The 23,867-nt window shown below is 50.3% G+C and overlaps 1 protein-coding gene across 28 annotated transcripts in view; it reads right to left on the reverse strand.

Moving 5' to 3' along the window:
* The window catches only part of SNX19 (sorting nexin 19), a 112,670-nt gene extending 89,228 nt beyond the window's left edge, over nucleotides 1–23,442 (reverse strand). For 25 of the 28 annotated variants that reach the window (XM_065040455.1, XM_065040464.1, XM_065040462.1 and 22 more), the window contains exons 1-10: nucleotides 21,495–23,442; nucleotides 20,986–21,124; nucleotides 20,227–20,327; nucleotides 19,947–20,066; nucleotides 19,561–19,691; nucleotides 18,333–18,429; nucleotides 17,879–18,056; nucleotides 15,779–15,908; nucleotides 5,267–5,451; nucleotides 4,456–4,543 (exon numbers count right to left, since the gene is read on the reverse strand). In XM_065040455.1, the coding sequence (XP_064896527.1) occupies nucleotides 4,456–4,543; nucleotides 5,267–5,451; nucleotides 15,779–15,908; nucleotides 17,879–18,056; nucleotides 18,333–18,429; nucleotides 19,561–19,691; nucleotides 19,947–20,066; nucleotides 20,227–20,327; nucleotides 20,986–21,124; nucleotides 21,495–23,015 (2,690 nt within the window). In that variant the 5' untranslated portion in view covers nucleotides 23,016–23,442. Of the gene's footprint in view, nucleotides 1–1,431; nucleotides 3,794–4,455; nucleotides 4,544–5,266; nucleotides 5,452–14,489; nucleotides 14,739–15,778; nucleotides 16,439–17,878; nucleotides 18,057–18,332; nucleotides 18,430–19,560; nucleotides 19,692–19,946; nucleotides 20,067–20,226; nucleotides 20,328–20,985; nucleotides 21,125–21,494 lie in introns of those variants that run through there. The other 3 variants (XM_065040444.1, XM_065040471.1, XM_065040472.1) reach the window with 3 other exon arrangements.
* Nucleotides 23,443–23,867: the final 425 nt, after the last annotated feature.

Here is a 23,867-nt window from a genome sequence, read left to right on the forward strand (position 1 = left end):
CTGAGAAAAGAAAAACAGGTTTCTAGCAGGCCACCGTGTTCAAGAGGATTGCCACAGTCGTTCTGATCTTGTTTGTCATCCACCTTCCCAGCTCCGCAGGGCAGGAGATGCTCCAGGACACCAGCCGGCACAGCCGAATGTCTAAGGCAGGATCTCTCGAGTATTTGGCAGCTCGGCACAGTGCTGGGGCTGGTTAGTGCTCTGGGCGCCAGTCGTACTCAGAGGGAAAAAAAATTACAAAAAAAAAAGACTTTGTAACATAATAAGCAAGTTCCAGACAGGAATTAGAGTATAGCATATCCAGTGGAGACAGGGGGCTGGAGTGGCATTAAGGTAGGAAGAATATAATTACCTGAGCTGGACTGCAGCCAGGATAATGGTATTAATTTATTTCAAGCAAGCCAGAAGTGCCAAAACCTGGATTTTACATTTAAATCCAGAAGATGGCAAATTGCAGCATCCCCATTCCATTCTTGCAGCGCTTGGCTGGAAGGAAAGGTCTCCCAATGGGTTCACACCCCTAATACCTACTGTGGCTGCGACGGGAGAGCCCGATGCCATCCCAGCGCAAAGTTCCGCAGCTACCGATGCTCTGCTACGAGCAACGTATCGCCAAGGCAATGACTGAACCGTGTGGCACAGATAAAACCTCAACCCGCAGGCAATAAAGCCACACTCGGTCACAAACACAGTCACTAGTTCGATCTGGTATTAATTATCCCCTGTTCTGCAGAGATAAATGCTTAATCCTCCGGCTGTTGACACTGGAAAGGGACCAATCTACCCTAGGGTGGATATTAGACGGGGGAACTTGGCTTGGGCTGTGAGCCCCACATCATGTGCTGTACAAATGTTCACTGGCTTGGAGGTAATGGATTTCATAGGGTGGACGGGATCTTTCCGTGGCAGAACTAATCCAGAATAATACATGACCCAAGCAGTCATTGTATCAGGTTTTTCTTCCTCCCTCTATTTTTTTTTTTTTTACTTCGATGTAATATTTCATATTTCATGTGGAATTTTGCATTTTCAGACATTCTATTTCCTTACAGCTTACCAGCTTTCCTCCTCCAGGCCTGATACTCAGGTGAACTTCCTAAGCAGCAGTGCCCGAGGGACATGGAGATGGGTCTGCACAACCTGCATCTCCGGGTGTCTTTCCACTTGCTCCTCTGGTCTCACACCCACTGGAAAGCCTAAATCATGAAGTTTGCTTGTCAGGAAGAAAGAAGCAATGCTGATGCTACTGGAGATGGGAAAACTGCCTATTTCCAACCAAAGAAGTTGCACTGATGCCACTGTGTGCCAGGAGGACAAACCACTGTCCCAGCCCCATTGTCACCAGCCCCCAGGTGTGTTGGGACGCTTGGGGAGACGCTGTTGTACACACAGTTTCTTGGTAAAGGCGAATTTTAAAAGCAAACGCAGAAACAAGTTTAAAACAGAGTATTATTGCACACAGAGCCCGAACATAAGTCACAGGTACTTGGGAGCAGCGGTTTGCTCCCCATTTACCAACAGAACAGGTTCTCAGGACAGTGCTTTTCTACACAGACTTAACGGCTGCAGCCACCAAAAGCTGATACAAAGGTTTGAATACAGGAAATAAAACAGAGAGGTCAGCACATGGTGGCACTCCTTTTTTCCCCAAAACACATTCAAAAAAGAAACTCTAGCTCAACACAACAACTACCATTTAGCTTATGGTGGCTCCATGAAGCTCTGGAGCTTTTTCTGAAGATGCAATCTGGCTGCTCTCACCACTTTTTATTTAGTAAGAGGTGGCTGAAGCCTTCCCCACAGATTCCTGCAGAAAAAGGGAGCTTTTGCTGGGAGTATCCCATACACAGAACGAGTTTAAAGGCTTTTTTGTTAGCTTTAGTTGTTTTACCAAAGCAGAACTTCTATCCTAGTCCAATGGAAATAGACTTTCAGTCCACCTGAATGCAAAAGTTGGCCTTTGCCACCGTCATGCTCAATTTAATGTGAAAATTAATAGTGAGGCAAAGAATCGGCATTCGAAAAAAACAAAAGACTTTTTAATTAGATTTTGCATTCCCTAACAAGAAGATAGAGAGAGGGGCTACTCGTTCCTATGCTGCTCCTGGGCAGCTTCACCTCGGCTTTGAGAACAGACTAAGATCTCTGAAGGAGAGAAGAGGAGTCTGAAGTTCAGCCAGCAAGAACATGAGACAGGGCTCAGCAACCCTGGTTTCTGTTTTCCTCGCTCTAAGAAAGTGGGTTCTGGAGATGAAAACAAAGATTCTTGCAATCCAGACTCATGGGGTCTGCTCCCGACTCTGCTGCCGATTCAAGAGTGCATCAAATAAACCTACTTCAGATCGTCCCTGGCTGATGGCTCCTCCTTCTACTCCTCAAGACAGGCGATGTTGTAAATGGAAGTCGTAGGAAATGGAAGGGAAATAGAGCCTGGCAGCGAAGGAGAGAGTGAAATGGTTGCTCCAAGCAGATATTGTGCTTAAGGATATACAGGAGTCCTGCTGCTTGGCCATTTGGGATTATCCCACATGGAGTGTTCTCCAACACTCGGCCTCATCTAAAAATACACTTGCTGGCAGCAAGTTAATCCCTCCCTGTATTTTCACACAACACACACACACACACACACACACACATATAACACGAACATGAAGCGGACATTGTCCTGTGCCCGTTATTGACCAGCTGGCTCTGGAAAGAGCGGAATTTGCTTCCAGTAGTACGCACATCAGAGTTACATCACCTTCTTCTCTCCAAACACATCACAGAGCATCCAGCTCCAAGAAACAGCTTTCTCAGATGAGCTGGAAACGCGGCTGTCAGAGGGACATGTCATTCTGTGCTTTTGGGACTGAAATGTGACTCAGCAGGCAAAATACAAGGTAATCCTAAAGTCCAGCTAAGCCACCATTCCTCTTTAGCCTGGTGACAGTTGTCTTTGCTGGGATCACAGTCTAACCTACTTGCATTGTACTGCTCAGGCAGCAAAAGACACCAGAACAAGAGCACGTCAGAGCAGGGGCAGCAGGAGGCAGCTTATCTTTGTCCCTAAGGCAGGACAGCAGCTTTGATTTCTCAGTTATCTGGGGAGTGGGGATGTGTCCCTGATGATGACTTCACAGCTGTCACCACATCTCCGTGCTCCATTCTCTCCCCATTTTCCTTCTGGTAAAATGGATGGTACTTAGAGATCAGGGAAAGCATTTGGTCCTCCCTTCACCTGTCCTGGAGAAACATCTATCGATCAGATACCATCACATCAAGTCTCTGCATGCCAGTGCCAGCTGGAGCCTCAGGTCACAAAAACCTTTAGATGTTAGAGATGTTCAGAAATGTGGGGCAAGACAACAGGGTTTGTGGCCATCCTGCATTTCCTTCTCAGACCGTCCAGCTCAGCAGAGGTCAGGCACCTTTATTCCAGGCTCTCCATCAGGTCAGCAATGGAAGAGACGCTACACGACAGAAAAGCATCTTCAGCCCCTGGCGCTGGGTTCAATCCATCACCCAGCTGAAAAAGAGAAGCCTGGAGGCAGCCTTGTTCAGCACTGGCTGGAAAAACTCTTTACAAGAAGCTCCCAGACATGTTCAGTAAACACTGAAAATCAAATCATGCCATGCCTGTGGCTGCTTCTCCACTGCCGGCTACTCCAGCCTTGGTTAATGTGCTGAAACGCCTGTTCTGTCCAGGCCACGAGAGGCAGATGGCACCACAGCTGCGGTCTCGAGCTCAGGGCTGGAGCCCTTCAGCACCAAGAACTCCAGCAGAATGTCCAAGAGGCAGAAAACCAGGTGCCTGAAACGGAGAGAAGACAAAGCTTAGGCTGGTCAGGGCACAGCGGAGCCGGGAGATCAGCTCCAGACACACAGAAGCCAAAGCTCGTGCAAGGAAGAAGTGTTCTGACTGCCATCAGGGGAAAGACAAGAGATCTTGCATCCTAGAAGAAATGTTCTAAGGGATGATTTAGGGTTTTTTTTCCACCCCCTAAAAGCCAGCGGGTGTTTGAAGCTGCTGAGTGGCACAGAAAACACAAACGCATCTCGCAGAGTGAGGTGGCACATGCATTTCTCTGCAGTTAATCACAAAAACATTGCTTTCCAAATGCACAGTGACGGGTATATGAAAAACACTGTCTACACAGAGATGTAGCTCCCTACATTGTTCTAAAAACAGCAAACTAAACCACAATTTGGTTTTAATTCATCTGACATTCACAAACTAAGCAGGCCCAACAACATAATTAACAAGACTGGCTCAATCATCTCCAGCCAGACCAAGCTCCTAGACATGCGCCTTCCTAATAAACAAGCCAGATGCCTTTTGATAGTGTAACACTAGGAAAATTAGCCATATATGTTCTGTGCCAACAAGGCGGCAGCGTGAATCTCCTGGCAAAGCCCTGAGCTACAGGCCCCATGGCAATGGTTATCAGGGCAAAGAGATGATAATCCAGGTACCTGTTTATCGCTGGATGGCCCAGGGACTCCAGCACCAGGTTCCAGCTCATCTGACACTGGCTGGTTCCCAGGATTTCTTGGATCACATCTGTCAACAGCAGAGACAAAGCATTAGGAACTGCAGTAAAACAGTCAGTCTTCTGCTGGTGGGTACTAAATCAAAGTTTGTGATGGTGCTCTGAGCCTGAGGCATGTCACACCCAAAATTACCACGACAGAAAACAACCAGGGACTGGACCAAACATCAGAAAAGCGTTCCAGCTTGGGAGGGCATATACTGGTAGCACTTTTTTATCCCCAGGGGACAATAAGGGCCCCTTACACTGCAGCAAGGAGTTAAAAGTTCAGACTGGACTCACAGGGATTAGGCAGCAGCTGCTTTAATGCCAAAGGTCCCCACATCAGACTTCAAGAGAGGGAAATCCAGTGCAGCTGGGCTCAGGAGTCCAGCCCAGGGGAAAAGCCATTCTTTAGGCTTCAGCTTATGACTCTTCTCAGCAACGGTACCTTTTGGCAGCAGGTGGGAGCACAGAGTGGCACTGGCACTAAGCACAAATATGTGGCCAGTCTGCATCTGGGAATCACCAAGACACGTGTCCTTTCTCTCTGAGCTGTGCTGCTCATGCAAACTCATCTAGAAGTGGGAAACTGTGGGGTTTGCTTGCAGGAAACCATTGAAACTTCAAAGTTCATGAATGTTTCCCACTGCCCTGGCACGAACAGGCTGCACCGCTGTTTGCAACCGCGTTTTGAGAGATGCCAATGCACTGCAAAGTTCTTCAATCTCCCCACGTTCACGGGGCACACTTACTAGGCAAGATCCCCATCAGGCTCTGCAGGGCCTGCTCTGCTGTTGCTTTCTTCTGTTCCTCTGTCCTGGCTGGTTTAGGCGCTGCTGGTAAAACTCCTCCTGGCCAGATGGATTCCTGCAGCAACTGGAGGTACTGGACCCAGCGCTGGGTGCAGGTCAGGTTAACCACCTGGACTTCCAGCCACCTGGGAGAGAGAGAAAGGTCAGGAGAAGTCAGGCTGGGTACCAACTCAGGAGCTTTCTGCCAATCAGAGGCCCTGGAGGGGAAGATCAGCTTGCTGGGTAAATCATTACACAGTTTCCAAGTCCATAGCTTAAATATTTTCAATTAGCTGACTTTCCCCATGCAGCAGAAATATGTATATGTTCCCTATCTTATAGACTAAAACATACGTGTAAAGCCACAGGGGAAAAGCAAAAGTCATGAAAAGTCCCATTGCCCTGCTGCGCGCAGGAAACCAAAGGAGTTCAGGACCCTAAAAGGAGTGCAGCTAAGGGATAACATCAGCCTCAACTTCCTAAGTTATGTCCACGCACAAGCTGAAATAGAGCTGGAAGAATTACCAAAACTGATGTTTTAAAACAACCCCCAAGACTGACTGGAAGGACAAGAGCATGTCCTGGCAATCCCTGCTCCTCTCATCAGTCCCTCTGCTGTCAAGAGAGGCAAAGGTATCTTGCCTGGAGACCAAAAAACACACTTCAAGGATGGAAAGGCATGAAAATCCTGCTTCTATGCGCTCCTATCGCTCCCCCTGCTTCCCAGCCCCGCTCCGTCCACCGGTGACGGGCAGTGATATCATCGCCGCTCCCATCCAAAACCCCGCGCTGCACGTCTATTAAAAGGAAAGTTAGGTACCTGCCAACAAAACTGCTGGTCAGCCCTCCCACTGGGTCACGGCTGTGCCCTTTATACGGTAACAACCTGCAAATCCCGAGGCCGCAGGAATGCTGCTCCTGCACGGGGGAGATGTGTCCGCACCACCCCAGCGCTGGCCGGGGAAAGTTTCTACATCAATCATGCAGACCTGCTTTCCCAGACGTGAAATCACTTGCCCGTGTAACAGCAAAGCCGCGGCTGTCAGTCAAAACTCGTCTAAAATCTCTCCCTTCCTCAGAATAAGGAGAAGCCAGCGGATGAATTCCTGATGCCACAGGGGCCAACAGGAGGGTCCCCGTTGATTTGGGAAGTGCGGGACTCGGTGCAGCAGGACAGCGATGGCCTGATGCCGCCGTCCTCATCAGCGGGAGGCTCCGGAGGAGCTCGGGGCAGGGAGAAAGCTTGTGATTTTGCCAGTACTTCAAGAGTCCCCGAGGAGAAGAGACCGCAAGCAGGGCCATGAGACCCGTTCCTCTTGGCAGCCGGTGCTCGTGCTTGCAATTCCGTCACCACTACGCCCCGGCAGCTCACAGTACATCCAAGAGCACGGGCCCTGCCAAGGCAAACTTTATTTAACCTGCGCTCTGCCAGACTGTCTGCATTCTTCTCAGGCGAGGCATTCGCGCCAAGGGCGTCTTTCCCTGCACAACCAGGACAAGGCGAGCAGAGAATCAGGAACAGCAACACCTAAAGGTAACCAGGGGCAGAGGAATGGCAGGAAACCATCATCGGGGCCAGGACTGCGTGATGCTCCCTTCTTCAGCACAAAACGAGGTGCCTTGAAGGTTGCGCACCTAGGAAATGCCAACTGCAAAAGCAAAGGCCATTGAAAAACTGGAAATGAGCTGCGGTGCAGTGGTAAGGCCTGCGATATCGCAGAGACAGGTCTTACTGGAGCAGGGGGAATGCTCCCAGTGATCCCAGTAACAGCACTGGAAGTGGGCAGACACGGCCTTCACGCTCAGCCTCACCAGGGACTCCGAGTACTGATGTTGCTACAAAACAGTTCCAGAAATCTAAAGTGTAGTTTCTACCTAACTTAGAGGACAAAATGTCACAGCACAGCCTTGCCTGGGAAAAGGCCTGTTTGAAATCCATTTGCTTAAAAGGGTTTTTATCTCCAGTCATCAGCAGAGATTAACACCCTGGATCATGTTGAACCCTCCAGCCATCCCCAACCAAATTAAAGCGTTAAGCTGTGGCTGCTCTAGGGGCAGGAGCTTTCATTAACATGGTTTTTCATTAACATGTTTTCTTATTACAACCTGCTTTCCTAACAGTGAAAACATTTGATGAACAACAGAAGTTCAGAGGCTTGGGGACAGAGCTGCCAGCAGCACAGCCCTGCACCCAGGGAGATCAGATTGAACGTCAACTTGAAACTCATCTCAGCAATAGTCGCTTACCATCCTTTTAAAGGTTGTAGAAAGCAAAGAACAAGCTTTCTTTTTCTTATGAATGTTCCTAAAACAACAACAACAATGAAGCAAATAGTGGGCAGAGTGAAAGCTCAACTGGGAGAACACAGCACATGTTTCCTGACAGCTCAAGAGCAGCCCGAGAACTGACAAATGCTGGAAGGCCCGGAACAAACAACCTCTCATTTCTAGCTCATTTATTTCCAGAAAGCCACCAGAACTAGGTAACGAGGCCCAGAAGCAACACCTATAAATCTGATTGCATGTGCACGCACTGCGATTATTCAAGTGCTTACCGGTCTTGATTCCCACAGTTGCTAAACACAGTTGAGGGATTTTTCTTTTTACTTAATCTGGCCGCTCACCGCGTTCTGCTTTGGGAAGCAAAGGGCAGGATCTGAGAAGGGTTTTGCTCCACCTGCGCTGGTGTTTCCTACAGCTCCATGAGAAAAGCCAACGTGCTTCATCGCATGGTGCTCAGACATGAGGAAAGGGGGAAAAGGCACGCAAAGCCACAGAGCATAAAAAAAACAGAAGAAACTAAACAAGAAAGAAGAAAGAACCCAAAGCTGGGTGCAAATGGAAGGAAGACTAATCCCATGGTGCTCTGGGTTGCATTTTGCTGGTCTATCAGCATGTGGAGCCATCACAAAAGCACTGGGGAGAGAGGAACTGTCAAGACCGGTCCATCTGCCCCAGCATCCTCCCTGGGTGAGCAGCTGATGCTCTCAGACGCTTCAAAAGAGATCTCAAAACAGAATAACCTGCCATGAAGACTAAGAGCTCACACTTCTCACACAGGAACTCCAGATATGTGCTGGTCCAAAGCTGACCTTTGCCAGCAGATCACAGATGATTTTTTGTACTATTAAAGGACGAAGCATTTGAGATCCGTGCACCACATCAAAAGCACACACGCGCCTTCTTCCAGGTAGAAATAAATCCAGCAAGAAACACAAATAGACCTATATTTTTTTTTGAATGGCTGATGAGTTACTATTTCCATTCTGCTATTTCATGAAGAAATAGCCTTAATAAGAAAGAAAAACAAACCCATCACTGAACCATCTCCTTACACTTTCAGCTGAGACCAGAAATAGAGAGCAAGTGACCTCCTGGGCTCAGACGTTCAAATGCTTCGATAATGCCCAATGCAAAGAGACAGACCGCAAGGGCCTGGATGTTAGTCTGGAGGTGCATAACTTGCCCATGCTGTAAGGGTCCTCTGTTCGAAATAGCTGCTGATGGAGGAATGAAATGGCTGCTAAAAAAGAGCCCATTTAATGCCATGGCTTAAGCTGGAACTCCAAGGTCAGCTGAAGGGCCCCATTAAGATGGGAACGGCAGAAATGCCCTAGAAATGAGAAACAAGGCCTGGGGGGTACATACCTTGGCTCTGCTCCTGCACCTAGAAGCAAGAAGGGCTGCAAAGACAGAGCAGCCTATGGTAAAGACAGGTTGAGAGTCAGGAACAGGCAAAACATGGTGTATGGACTTGGTTTTACCTGTGTATGGACTCGGTTTTACTTGGTCCTATGAGCTTGATGTGATCACTTCAGGAGACTACCCAGAGAGTTCATTTGTAGACAAAAACAGCTCAGCGAGAAAAGGCTGCATGGGTTGGATTTGCTTAGTCTGGAAAATAAAGATGGCCCAGGAATGGACAAAAAGGTGTGGAACTACCCTTAAATTTACAAAAGGCTCCTAGAAGCTGGTAAATCTCTGCTTTTCTCGTCCATCAAAGTTAGAACTGCTGAGTTCACTTGAGCTGAGGAATGGTTGAGATTAGTATGCTGACTGCCATTAGAATCTGAGGCCACAGCAATGGTGATTCCCTCAAAACGGGGGATTTTAAAGATTGAGACAAACACAAACTGGAGGCCGTGTTAGGAAGAAGAGACAAGAAAGTCTCTCCTGGTCTGCTTTAGCTTTATAAATACAAATAGCTCCATAAATATACATGAACTGTACATAACAGTAGCAAGTTCAGCTCAACATCTACTTTCAACCCCAGAACACGGCCTCTATTTCCCCGAGGTCAGTTAATACAGCGTGGCTAACCAGAAGCTCAAAAAAGGCCCGTGAGACCGAGGTAGTCAAAAAGATTTAAGAAAAAGGCAACATCTGGAAACACACAAGGCATTCGAGCATCTGATTCTTATGAAATCAAGAAAGGCTGGTACTTAAATCACCAGCCCATCCCTCCCTCTACAGTACTTGTCCCCCAAATTGTGCCTCAAACCACAAGAATCTCCTCGACTCAAGGGCTCAGAAAGAGCAACATTTCAAGGCTTTGACTGTAAAACATTTTTGAGCAAAGCTTGTAAAACCAAAGAAACAGCTGCAGCGGGCACTGTTAGAAGAATGGAAAAAACACAAGTGGAGAGTTTGTGCCCCCAGGCTGGGCTTTTAGCACCTGCTACTTGAGCCCACGTCCACTTTGCAGCAGAAACATGTGCACCCTCAGCTCAAACGCCTTCCGAGCAAACCCACACTTGTCCAGGCCATCAGTAAACCCTCTGCACAGGAAGGAAACAGGAAAGAAAGGAAAAAAAACCCACAAACCCTCCATAAATCAAAGAATATAAAGCATCCTGAGTCCTTTTAAACTTCTGGCCAAAGACACACACGCAAAAAGTAAACTATCCTTCTTGCCTTACTGGAAATGTTCCTCTCCTGCTGCCCTATAAAACATTTACAATTGTATACGCCGTGAACAATACGTCCTGTGCCCCGGCCTCAGCACACGGTAATGAAGTGTTTGAGCAGTGAGGCAGCGGCCCCGTGGCCGAGTGCCCCCCCCTCAAACATCGCATCTTGCCAGGCTTGCACCTCCCGATCACATCAAGGGCACCCGCACCAAAGGGAGACAGAAAAGAGATCAAGCTGCAAGTTCCTGTTGGTTGGATTTGCATCCGCTGGGCTTTGATTAGACTTACTCCAAAACGAAATATTGTAAACCACAAAGCTCGAACCTTTTCCCACCCCGGGGAATTAATCGAGCTGCTCTGCTGTGGTTTCTGCTTTTCTCAAGTTATATCTCCCTGCGATGCCACGGGGTTTAGAAAAGTGGGAGAAAGCTATGGGATTAAAAGAAACTAACCCCAAGCCCCCTTGATTTTTAACAAAGCGTCCCGGCTTTCGATAACGTCTTCATCAAGTATTTATTGAGCCAATTAAGCTCTCAGTGGTGCCCCAGGGAGACGCTAGGCTGGCTCAGCCAGGCCCTGCTCACAGCACATTGCTTCATTAGCCCACTTTGGAATCAAAATACATAAATACACCATTAACCCTTCACAAGCCAGAAAAAGCTAAAACCAACAAGGAGACATTATCCTCTCTGAATACTTCTCGTCTTTGTCTCCTCTATTTGAAATAGGAAGTTGTTGTGGGTTTTTTTTTAAATCTAGTAAAAAAGTTGGCATGTATCTAATTGCTGAAATGGAGTCAAAAGAGGAAAAAAAAAGAGATGCAGTTAAAATAATGTTGCAATTGTTATCAAAGCACAGAGTGCTTGCTTCGTTCTAGCGGCTGTTTTTGGAAGAATGCTGCTTCTAGAAGAGGAAAAAAAAATTGTTTGGGACAGAGATTCAAAGCCAGATCCAAAATTTCCAGGTGCTTGGAGACAACTGAATCGAGGCCCATTTCCAAGCTGATTTTTATTTACTTTACATACACACACAAAGACACACACAGTCCTGCAGATCGCTTTGCTGACATACCACAGGCTTGCGATTTCTCCTGCTCTGTGCAGCTACAATACAAACAGCCAAACCTCGAGATGAGGAGGAAGATGCCATAAGGTTGGCTCCCCTGCATACATACTCAGCGCTGGTTTTTAGGCTGGGGTTCACATTTCCATCACCACGGAGAGACAAAACCTTTGCTGCCGCATACCTGGGTCTGCCAGCGCAGCCCCTCGACGCATGGTTGCAAAGTCCTTACTAAACGTGCCCTAATCAACTCCTGAGGTAACGAGCCAGAAAAGTAAATGGATTTAGTTGCTCCAGCTGCACTGAGATTGCAGTTTTGGCAGCTCATTTCTGCCAGAACTCAGAGGTGCTGCCCAAGCCCGGAGCGTTAAGCTACCTGCCAGCTATGAAGCCAAAGGAACGTGGGACCAGTCGTGCTGGGAACAGCATAAACCTTCTTGGCTTCTCCTGGTGCCTGAAGAGCATGAGCCGACCCTTGGTTTTAATATATTTTTCAAGAGATAATGCAGAGGTGGAACAGGGAGCCTCTGCAGTGAACAGCCACGTCCCACCCCAGGATACCTCCGACGCCAGGTGATACAGGGACAGCACAGCTTTGTGCCAAGCCCTGGTGCAAGCTGGGCTCTGGCTCAGCCTCTCGGCTCTCAGACACAGCCAGGGCTGGGCAGAACCGCTCACCCACGGGCAGAACATTCTCAGCACCGCTTCCAGCAGGCAGGTTTGCTCAGGGACATTGAAGAGGGTCAGGCGACACCACGTGCTGATGGCACTTTCAAGTCAAGAGGAACAAGGAGGCTGCCAAGGGTTTTTGTTTTCATAACTTCTGTTGGCACGGAGATCAAGGAAGAAAGAAGAGAAAAAACAGAAAAAATAATACCCAGCAAGCAACTCCCTGAAGCTCCTTGACTCACACCAGCGCTTGCACAAGTGACACCTGGGCTGACATTGTCAATTCGGCCACCCTTTAGAGCGGCATAGATGTCGGACTGCTAAGGGACCCCAAAAACTGCAGGAACCCTTTGCGGCCCCATCAATTGACAACCCAGGAGCTTTGTCAATCACAGGCCATGGATATCAGCCTGAAGTTTTCACTTGGTGGGGCTGACCCCCACCGACTGAACCCCTGGCCAAAATTTAGGCTGAGACAAGAATTTGGATGCTCCAGGCCTACTGCTGATAGGATGAAGGCTACGATGTCACCGTGGCCTTGCCCAGCTCTTCACCCCCAGCAATGCTTGGCGCAATCTAGCACCTCAAATCAAAGACAACCCCCTGCTGCTACAGCTTTCCTAGGACCATTCAGTCCTATTTTAGTGCACATATCCAAAACCTGTTCCGTGTACTGTCCAAGCTCAGGCAGACTTTCCTTTCCCATGGTAATTCAGCAATGGCTGAAACCTTGGGAGAATCAGCTCAAGAGAGGAAACCCTACAAGTAAAATAAGTCCAAGCTAGCCAGACTCGAAAGGAACCAGAGCTAGAAGAATTTGCAAGAAACTGCCCTCCAAAAAGCCCAATGGTCAGCTGTGATCAGTCTCAAGACATCTCTAGCTCTCCCTCTACATTTCAGATGAAAATATCACTTCCCCAAACCCACCTGCTTTGCTGCGGAATGACAGGACAGGGGACAAAGGCTGGAGGAACACCCGAGTGATCCAAAGCAAACAGCAAGCAAAGCCATGCTGAGCTCTTGGGTGAGGCAGAGATGCTTTGTATTTTTTTTAACTTGTGCTTGGTGGAACAGGACACCATCAAAGCTGCCTGCATAGGACCACACGCTCCCTTATTCACACAGAGCTGCTTCTGAGCCCTGTGCTTGGGTTATAGGGTGCAGAGAGCCAGCATGTGCCGAGACATCTTCCCTCTGCTCTGTGGTTTGCATCGCCACAGCTTTCTGTTGGGGTGCAGGGGAAGGAGCTGGGAGAAGCATACAGACTTAGATTTGCATCTAAAATCCTCCCAGGTCCGCTCTGCTGGGGCTCCTCTGCGGAACAGGACGTAGATGTGGTCCTGGTAGTGCCCCGGTACGAGGAGCTGGTACCGGCGGCTGCCCCTGGCTCATCGCAGCACTGGCAGAGCCCTGACCTAGTGACCACCGTGCCGTCGAGGACAGAGCGAGGGCAGGCGACGGGGTCACAGCCAAGGCGTGCTTCGCGTGCTTGACGTGTATTTTTAACTCCACTTTGACTCACACGGCTCTAAAAAGCGCACGGATTCTCCAAATGCTTTTTAGCTCTTCCACCAAATGCCTCCAGGGCTCAGAATAGCCCCAGCTACTCCCCTTTGCAAACAGGTTGCAGCCTCCCCACCAAAGAGAGGAGAAAACTGAACTGTAATTCTGTACATTTCCAGCCCGTGGGAGGGAAGCAGGAGCCGGACAGAGGAGGGTGTGGAGCCGGAGCGGGGCCGTGGGTTTGTTTACAGGCACAGACCCAGCTCGCAGAGGCTGCTGGAAGCTCTACGCAGCCCCCGGGGTCGTCCCCACTTCCCAACGAGCCTCCCGGCGCCTCCGCCTCTCCTTTCGGCTCCAAAAAAGGATCACTTCCCTGTTACATAATGGCATGAGTGCTGCAGGGATGCGGGTTTGCGCACCCTTTTACTTAACAATACCTTTTTCGGTCATACAGCCTTCCTCTCCTCGGTTGCCATCAAACTGACAGGCAGGGGAGACGCAGAGCACCCGACTCCAGCTATTCCAGCTATGGACAAGAGGGGAAAGGGGAGCATGGTGGGATGCTCCACACAGAGAATGGGAACAGAGCAGGGTAGGGAGGTCCCGTAATCAGCAGAGTGGTCACTCCTCACCAAATCCAAGCTGGCAGGGGAAAATTCAGCAGTAACCCCCTTCCTAACACCTAAAACACTGCTAGGATATCTCCTTTCCACTACCCACCATCTAACCCAGCTGCTGACAGGAACAGAAGAATCTCATTCTGTGGAGGGATGATTCCTACTTGTACTGTGTGAGCAGTAACAGAGATAGGATACGTGCCCACATGCTGCCCAGTGTTTGAACAATGATGCTTTGAACACCACATGCCCCCAGAAACAGCTTCTGATATGTTCTCCACCTGTAAAGGGCAGTCAGACACAATGGCAACTCCTTTTCTGTCCCCTCCACACCAGACTCCAGGACTCCCAAAAGTCCCAGAACAAGAGCAGAGCCAGGGTCAACGCGGGGATTTCAGCACAGACACATGCAGGAATGCAGGGTTAATTCACAAGGCTGTATTTACACTCTGTCGTGGTCATGACACCAAGGAAACACGGGATTTCCCACCATCACACGTGGGTTCACCCAGACCTGTTGAAGCTACAGGCATTTTTCACGCTCACGCTGCTCCGCTCGCACAATTTGTGGAGCTCCTCCGCCTTCCCGGGCCAGACGTGCTGTGTGTGTGACAGCTTCTCTAGTGGAAAATACCAAGGCCACGTGTCGGTGCCGCAGGCTCCTCGGGTGACCTGGACGCAGCATATTAGGAGGTGATGACGTGCCTATTCAAGCTCTCATACCTCCAGCTTACACACGAGGATTAGGTTCCAGCTCATTCCCCAAGAGACCAGAGCCCATTTTGGAGAAATGGGAGCAACACCCACCTCTTCCCACCCAAGGAAGCAGACTCAGGAGCGATGGCGAGCAGCCCCTGACCTCAAAACACTTCAGCAACCTCTGCTCAGGGCAGCTTAAATTACCAGCTCGGTTATAACATGCTGCCCTGCACACTGTGACACCAGCTTTGAATGCCTGTGGGAGAAGAAACGGCACAGGAGTGGGATAAGCACTGCTCCGAGGCTCCCCCTAGCCAAAGTCCTTCTGGGAAGGCTTTTCTTTTGCTCTAAAGGACCATCTCCTCAGCTGGCGATAGTCACCGACCCATACAAGCAAACAGAAATGCTCTCTGTTTGTGTGTCTTGGCCTAGTGCCTCGCTAACGCAGAGGCACTGGCCCTAGCAAAGCTTGGCAAGTACATACCAGCTGGAAAGGAAGTTTTTCCTCGTACATCTCGGGGTCATTGCCCAAAACACAGGCACTCCTGGCCCACCACAGAGCAGAGAGGGGTCCCTCAGCGACAGCCGTGCTCTGAGCTGTTACTGTACAAGTCGCTGTTCCCTCTGCCTGTTCTCCTTTTTGTAGAAAGAACAAGCTGAGCCCTTGGGCAGTGAGAGAACAGGAGGCCAGCAGCAGCCAGTCTCTCACGGGAGGTCCAAGGAGCATTTTTGCCCCTTCAGGAGGCGAGAAGCCTCCTGTTCCCATGGCTGGATCCTTCCTTTCCCGTGTTGATCAAGGACAGGAGGCTGCCTGCTGGAGTAACATTGCTGCACACAGGGAAAACAAGCCCTAGGGCAAATCTCCAAGATGTTGACTCTATACACACGACATATTTACAGAACCTTGTTGTATGATGCGACAGAAACCATTTACAAACAAGAGCTGTTTTAGACTCTAACTCCAAAGGCAATGGCACCTCACAGAGCTGCGAGGTTGGTCGCTGAGGTCTTACCTTTGAATGAGGGTCCCAAAGAGCAGGTGAAAGATCTTCTGGATGTTCTCCGTGCACAGCCAGCCCCAGTGGTCCATCAGCAACAGGCGAAGCACGTCCAGGGCCAAGTCAGCCAAGGCTGTCTCGGAGTCTGCAGGAGGAAGAGGATGGTCAGATGAAGAAGCCAGCTCAGTGCCTAGGTAAACCTGGTACAAAGCACCAGCTGAAACTCACTCTTCTTCCCCACAGCCTGCTTGATGCTCTTCTCCCAGCTTAGCACCTTGTGCCACACTCAGATGACCTGCCTGTCCCCCCAGGCTCCTGCCCCCATCACTCTCTGTCATTTCTACTTTCATCTGCGTGGCTCCAACCTCTCTACCAAAGAGTCCACCAGACCAGAACGCGGCTGCTCCGAGTGCTCAGTTCCTTCTCAGCTAAACTGAGGGATTATCAAATCCCAGTCCACACACGGGGATGGCAAAAAGCTCAAAGCAGGTGAGAAAGAAGGCAGGGACTGTAGCCAGGAGAAAGGTGCATTGCTGAAGATTATTTTCCTAGTTTTCACCAACACTTTCCCCTCTTTCAACGTGCAGTTTTCCAGGCGCAAGACTCCAATCAGTGTCTTCAGGCTGCCATCGTGTGGCAGGTCCAAGTTTCAGCAGGAAGATGGATGAACCACATCTGGATAAATCAGATGGATCAGTTAAAACAAAAACCCACACACATGCCCACATCTCCCTGGTGACATAGACTTGGGAGAGCACAACCTCTCTGTGATGCTCAGGAGGATCTTAAGGCCTACAGCATAAACACATTCCACTTGCTAGGGAATTACTTTTATGCTTATTAATGTACCACAAACCTGCCCGACACAACCACTCCTAAGCCAGTGCCCCAACCTGGAGCTACTCGTGGGATCTGTGGGCAGAGTGAGCTCCCGTACAGCAGCTTCTGATCTTTCAACCACTCTCTGCCCACAGAGAGACAACCAGTCTGTTCACACACTATTTAGATAAAGGGGAATGGGATCCTGGACCCCAGTAGGTCTCCTTTCCTCCTCTTCCTCTCTCTGCTGCTGAGTTGGGCTAATTAACTCCAGGCCGTGTCACTTGGCCAAGACAGGGCATTTGTGTGTTTGACACCTTGTGCTCTGGGCCATGCCCAAGTTACTCCTCGCTCGCTTTGCCCTTTGGAACTTGACTTCTCTGTGCAAAAACTGGAACAGGCAGTTCAGCTTCACCATAACCCCGTACAAAAAGCATCAGCAGCAAGCTCTGTTTATTCCTGTAGCATCCAGATCCCCTTCGTCTGTGAGATACCGGCCAACCTCTTCTGAGAAGTCACCCAGTGAGCAGATGCGGACACTGGTTGGCTTTGTAGCCAGCTGCTCCCCAGACATCCATTCCCCTCGCCCTGCCAGACCAGCCCGCCCTGTCTCGGCGCTGAAGCATCACAGACCTGCAGGCATTTGACATCATTTATATTAAATTTCCTTCAGAGTTCAGCTAACTTGGCCTGCCTGTATCTCTCGTGTTCTGCGCAGAGCACTGGCCTCAAATTCCTGTCCTGCTCCCTGGCAGCCCCAAAACAACTGCGGGCGCGTGTTCAATGATAGGCAAAGCTGGTAGCACAGGCGAAGCTTTAGAAAACCAGACCTATCCTGTCACAAGCACATGCTTTCAGTCAGAGCTTGCCAAACTTGAACCACTGGAGTGAAATTTTTGGAAAGTTCCAGCTTGATACAGCTCAGCTTTTCCAAGAAAAAGATTAGAGAACATATTTTTGCTCATGTTCAGGATAATCTTGTAGCCACTATGAGAGGCTGTAGCAGCCCTGTGCTTCAGAGAGATTGATAACCAGAAAGGGAACATCATTCCTTGAACTGGGATTACGTGTTTTGTACTCCTATCAAATCTATCCAAACTTAACTGAAGCTCAAAGGGTCCTTTTATAGTGCATGGACATATCAAGGCTAACTTCAGACTACCAAGAAACCATAATTTGGCCATTTTTCAGTTTCTAAGAGCTTGATTTTACAATCATTGGCAGTTTAAGCAGTGTGTCCTTAAGAAACTTACTTGTGCAGTAACTGTACTGCACTAACAGAGAGGCTGAGCTCACCAGAGTCTGTGTCCGGATGCATTTCCTGCTCCGACGTGTCCAGCCCGTCCATATCCTCCTGCATGGAGCTGTCTCTGCTTCCCCCACCCTCGGGAGCTTTGCTGGTGAGCGATTCCAGCAGCTTCTCCTGTTTCTGGATGAAGGACTCCATAGCGGCCAGTGACAGGGTGCCAGACACCTGGAAAAGCACCAGTGAGTTAGTGCCACAGCAGAGAGCTGCAAACAGCTAGAACTGAACAAAAATACAAGGTCTCCACTGCCCAGACAGCCTGCCACCACCTAGTTTGCACCTTCGTCTACCCAACAGCACAACTTGTGCTGCTTATTTCCTTTCTGCAAAAACCTGGCATGTGGGAACAAGCCAAGACCCTCGTGTACACGGATTATTCCAAGCCAGCACACAAACAGGGCAATGACGAGGATTGTGAAAAGATTGTGATGGATCTGAACTTACGGCGCTGCTCTCTCTGATGGAGTAGACGATCTTGTCATGCGCTTCGCTCACACTCAGCACTGGAGCGATTTTGCTGGATGAGAACCTCAGCCTGGACCTGAAGAGCAGAGACACATCACAGTCAGGGTTTTCTCTGTGAGCTGTAAGCGATGAGTTTGTCAGCCTCAGCCAAGAACCTGGACCTTTGTCCAGCATCACACCCAAGCTAAGTCATCTGATTAAACCTAAAGTGGTTCAATAAAGCATCTGTCCCAAGAGATAACTGAGCAGTGGCAGTGAAACCATGCAACAAAAGCATTAAAGCGTTTTTCCCCAACTCCATGTGGGCCTAGCCAAGGCTTTCCAACACCCATCGTACATGTACACCTTGCTCGACAGGTACGTTAGATAAAAGCTCACATGTATTTCTGTTCAGAAAGGTGTGAGCATTGCAGCGTACACAGGAGAGTGTTCAGAAAAGCTTCCGAGATGGAACATATTCAGCAGGATTGTGAAATCCGATTATAAACACACACACACAGAAGGCAGGATAGGAAAGGGCATTTGAGATTGGGGGATAAACTGTAAAATAGCCTGTTTATCATTAAGGAATGTACTTTTCAGCCAAGATGCTTCAAAACTTGTACTTTTTTGGTTTGCCTTTTTGTCCAAAGCAGCTTTTTCTAACAAAACTTCTCTTTTCCAGGAAAAAAAGGCCATACTTGCGCAGAAACCTTCCCTTCTTCTGTACGGGAAGACTCACTGATGAGCACAACGGGGCTCATGACTGCCAGCAACACCAAATAAACACTTAGTGAGCAACTTACAACCTTGAACACTGCTCCTAAATAAATATTTGCTGGGCAAGGTGCCATGCCACTGTGTGAAACCTTCAGGTAGACAACTTACAGCTGTATTTTGCAGTGACTCACTACACATATAGGCTGTGCACATGTTTAAGGGTAAAAAGCGGTTCTCCAGGAGCATCAATATCTTTGCTGGCAAATGCCACCACCTGAGGAGGAAATGCATCTTCAGTGAAAACCTGAGCACTCCTGGAAAATCCTTGATCCAAAGAGAACTCAAATACCTGCACTCAGCGTGTGAAAAGCAATTCAGCTACAATATGATAGCCCGTATTATCCACAACAGGTAAAGAACCAAGTCAGTATTTTCCCACAAGGGAGTTTGTTTCTGTATGAAATCTGCGTTCTGCATAAAGCACAGGGGAAGCTTAAAGAGCCCTTACTTGTTGGACCTCTTCCCATCTGTCTGAGGTTTCCCATCCACTTCAGACTCGCTGAGATCCTCCGTGGGGCTCTGGGGCTCTGATCTGGGAAATGCCGTCTTCAGGGTGTCCACGATAGCATTGACAACGATCTGCAAAAGCCAAAAGTGCTGTCAGTTATTGAATATATTCCTTGAAAATGCATTAAGAGCTTTCACATTTGTGCTCTGTCTTCTATTAAAAACCCCAAGTTCTTTGAGACAGGTTCTGACTCGTCCTCGCTTAATGAATGGCTTTTTGGGCAAGGTGAGCCCAGCTACGCAGAGAGCGAATGAGTTTTTTGGCTGCTACGACACGTTTAGGTGCAGTTGTCACTGGTTCAGATAAATAGATTCCCACTTGTCTACCTTGTCTATCCTGGACACAATGAAGGGCTTCTTGACGAACGCGATCCTGGCGTCAGTGTTCAGGGCGAGGAACTCCTGCATCTCCTCACTGTTTGCAATCTCGGGGACCGCACACAATTGCTACAAGGGAAGATGGAGCTTTAGGTCTTTTTTTGAGTGAAATTCCCAACTCCATGATGCAAAGTGCAGGTGGAACAGATGTGATGTGTTCCACCGTGGGTACAGAGCTGCCCTGAGTGCTGTTTTCTATCTCACAGGGACATCCATGCGAGTATCTCACCTTCAAGAAAGATTCCAGCAGACTTTTTCTGGCTTCCACTTTATCGCTGTCCATGTTTCCAAACGGGAGGTCAGGGAACAGTTTCTTTGGGCCTTTGATATCTACAAAGGAAACGTTTAGCAAGCTTGAGAAAATCGCAACAGTTGTATTAAAATCTTCATGCTTTCATGCATCTCCATACACACTGCCCAGCATCAGCCCAAGACGATAACACCCCTCAAACCAGGGTGGCCGAATTGGACCTTAAATCCACACAGAACTTGCGGTCAGCTGGATTTCCTATCATCCCTGCATTTAATGTTAAAGAAGCAAGAATACCAGTTTTGCACAGGAGCTCTAAACCACTCCAAGAGCCCACAAATTCTCACAACCAAAGAATTATGGACGAACATGATAAATTCAATGAAGTTTTACACATAAGTAGCATTAAAATAAATAGTGTTTTCTTCATTAAAAAAGCTTAAGTACAAGACATATTACTCTACTTTTTTGCATGCAAGCAAGATGCTTGCAGATACCAGTGTTTCTTTTCACTGTTAAGGTGCAAAACTACAAAAATCAAGCTTTGTGATCTGAAAAAGAACAAGTATGTTTTGAAACACTGGAATCCGCTGCCAAAATAAAACAACTTCTCCTCTAGGCAGCTCTGCACAGAACAAGGACATGGGCGTCACAAAAAGCCCAGCATCCAGAGCAGAGGAACGGAGACCAGGGTAAGGGGGAGAAGCGTTTTCTCAGAAAACTAACGCAGACACTGACTTTTCAGGAACTTGCGGAGCTCCGGTTTCTCCTCCAGCCTGGTCTGGAGGTTGAGGAACTCCCGGTAGCGGCGGTTCACAGTGTGGTAAGCCATTTGCTGAAGGCTGCCCGCGCTCTCACTCTCCAGGGCCGTCTCGTACTGGGGACAAAAACAATAGTTGATAATCCTTCCAGACCTCAAAACAACCCCCAGCGCCTCCAGACATTCCTCAGATTGTCCTTTCCCTCAAGAACAGCAGCTACACAGCACGTGAACCCCTCACAATGAAGGGAATGGTGAAAACAGGATACAAAAGCCTCAAAACAGCCCCACAAGATGCTTGGTCAAGAGTGGGAACCCCATCCTGCACCCAAACAGCCACTGGAAAAGCCAGTGTGCCCGATGTTCTCCTACCACCAGGCAAAATTTGTTGTCCAACCACACACAGCACAAATTCTCATTTCCAAACACCACGCGTGCTCCCCTGGCAGGATCTTAGAAAAGGGATGAGTGCCGGGGAAGCCTTTACCTTGACGGTGTATAGAGTGTAGGGGTGGAAGCCGGTCCCGCTGTGCTCTCGAGCAGTGATGGTCCCAGTTATCCGCAGGTTCTGGATGACGACTGGCCCGTCAGGGCTGCTGAGGGGCTCAAAGCTGAAGGTACTGATGGAAGCCGTCGGGGAAGATGAGAGCAGAGTCTGCCCCTGGTCTGGGGGGCTTTGTGGGGGACCCTCTGCTGTCCCCAGATCTTTCCCCAAACTGGAGGGCCTCTGCGAAGAGGATTTTTTGGGGAGAGTCGGGCTTTCCTCTTCCTTCTCCACTGCTGGGTCGATCTGGATGTCAGGGCAGGAGCTCAGCACCGATGTGGGAAGCAGGCCAGTGTCCGAGCTGGCGGCAGTGTCCTCCTCCAGGTCTCCTGCACCGTCCTCCGAGGCAGCTGGTCTCTCCAGCGCAGCAGAGGTGTCCTGGAGGGGTTCATCAAGGAACTCCCCTGCAGGCGATGGTGCCAGCAGATCCGTGTCCTGGCCCACATCAGGCATGGGGGACTCCAGCTCCAAACCTTCACAGGGGAATAGGGAGCCCAGGGCTTGTGGGTGGATAACGGGCTCCTCTATGCGGCATGGTCCGCTTGCTAGCTCCTTTCCTCCCTCACCAGAAGATGCTGCCTCTCGCCCAGACACGTCCGCAGCCCTCGGGGAGAGGGGCAGCCCAGCAGGGCTGGCATCTGTTTGCACCAAGGGCAAGAAATCAGGCACTGGGCTCACAGAGGGTGGCTCCTCCTCCCAGGGCTTTTTGGAGAAAGCCCCAATGAGCAAGAGATTGATCCAGTCAGGATCGGCCATCTTCCTGATGGCTGGCAGCAACACGTTGCAGGTGACCAGCTCTACCACCACGAAACGGCCCGTCCGCGTCTCCAGGTGGGGCCAGGGCACCAGCGCCTGCAGCAGCTCCTCCACAGCGGCCCGGGCATAGCTCACCTCTGCTGTGGGGCTGTGCAGCGCAGGGTGCGGCCCCGTCAGCCGGCTGTACTCCTGCCACAGAGTCTGGCTGCCGTTCGGGTCGGTCCCCAGGGCCTCACGGGCCTGCAGGTAGCTCTGCAAATGATGGCCGCAGAGGAGGAGGAGGCGACGGGCCAGAGCTTGGCGGTCCACCTGCCCCATACGCCGCCTCAGCTCGGTGGCCAGGCCCATCATCGCCTTCTCCACCTCGGCCTCGAACGCCGGCTCGCTGCTGACCGTGCGGTACCAAGAGGCGACGAAGTCCCGCACCACTTTGCGGACAGTGCTGGTGATCTCCCTCTCCAGCCGCCCCTCAGCCCCTGGGCAGGGAGGCGGGGGGTGCAGGGAGCTGACAAAATGCTCCAGCCTCAGCCGCCGGCCGTGGGGGCTGAGAGCCCGGGGGCCCAGCCAGCCCCCCAGCACCGCCAGCGTCCCAAAGAGCAGCCCCAGCGCCCGCAGATCAAGCAGCAGCTGCAGGGCCAGCAGCCAGGCCAGCGCGGCCACCAGCGCCAGCAGAGCCCGGCGGAGCCCTGAGGGCCCCTGGGCGGGCATGGCGGGGCTGGGCAGGGGGCTACCCTGGGGAAGGGTGTCAAGGCTCAACCGAACAAGCTCCTCCTCACCGGACACCGAGGCTTGTCAGGGCTCAACCGACCAGGGGCACCAGAGCGCAACACACCGGGCTCCTCAGCAGGCGCTGGGGCTCGTCAGGGCCCAACAAACCGGGCCCCTTCACCGGGGCCCAACCGACCAGGCCCCTCACTGGGCACTGACGCTCGTCAAGGTCCAACCAACCACGGTCCCGCACCGGGGCCAGCCCGACCGCAGCAGGGCGCCTCTACAGCCCCCAAACCTCACGCTGCCGCGGGACACCGGGGCCATAAGCAGCCGGTACCGTTACAACGAGACCCGCCCGAGCGGACTCACCGCTGCGGCCGAGCCGCCATACCACCGGCCATCATTTCCGGCACCACTTCCTGTCCTCCCCCTCCCCTCCCCCGCCCGGGCAGAGCGCCCGTCCCTCCCCACAGCGCCCCCTCGCGGTCGGGAGGGCTCGCGCCGCGCGCGCGGAGTTGCCGTTGGGGATTCAAAGATCCGGAGAGTTCGGAGCCGCGCAATTCCCGCTCCCGCCTTTTTTGCTACTTGCGTTCATTACCCCATAAGCGCAGGGCGACGCACAATTTCATTATTTTTTTTACATGCATTAGAAAGTAAAAAGCGGTGGCTTAATTTTGCACGCGTTAAAAGTGATAAAAAGTTTTGCAGCTCTGCACAATTCCCAATAAAAAGCGCCGGGCGGTGCTGCAAACGGGTTGCCCTGCTGCGTTCCAGGTGCCCTGGAAAACAGCTGAGCTAAATTAGACGAAAAAGAAAAGAAAACTAAGGAAAAAAAAGTGCCCTGGGGTT

The sequence above is a fragment of the Columba livia genome, chromosome 24 (genome assembly GCF_036013475.1).
Source record: "Columba livia isolate bColLiv1 breed racing homer chromosome 24, bColLiv1.pat.W.v2, whole genome shotgun sequence".
Taxonomy (NCBI): Eukaryota; Metazoa; Chordata; class Aves; order Columbiformes; family Columbidae; genus Columba; species Columba livia.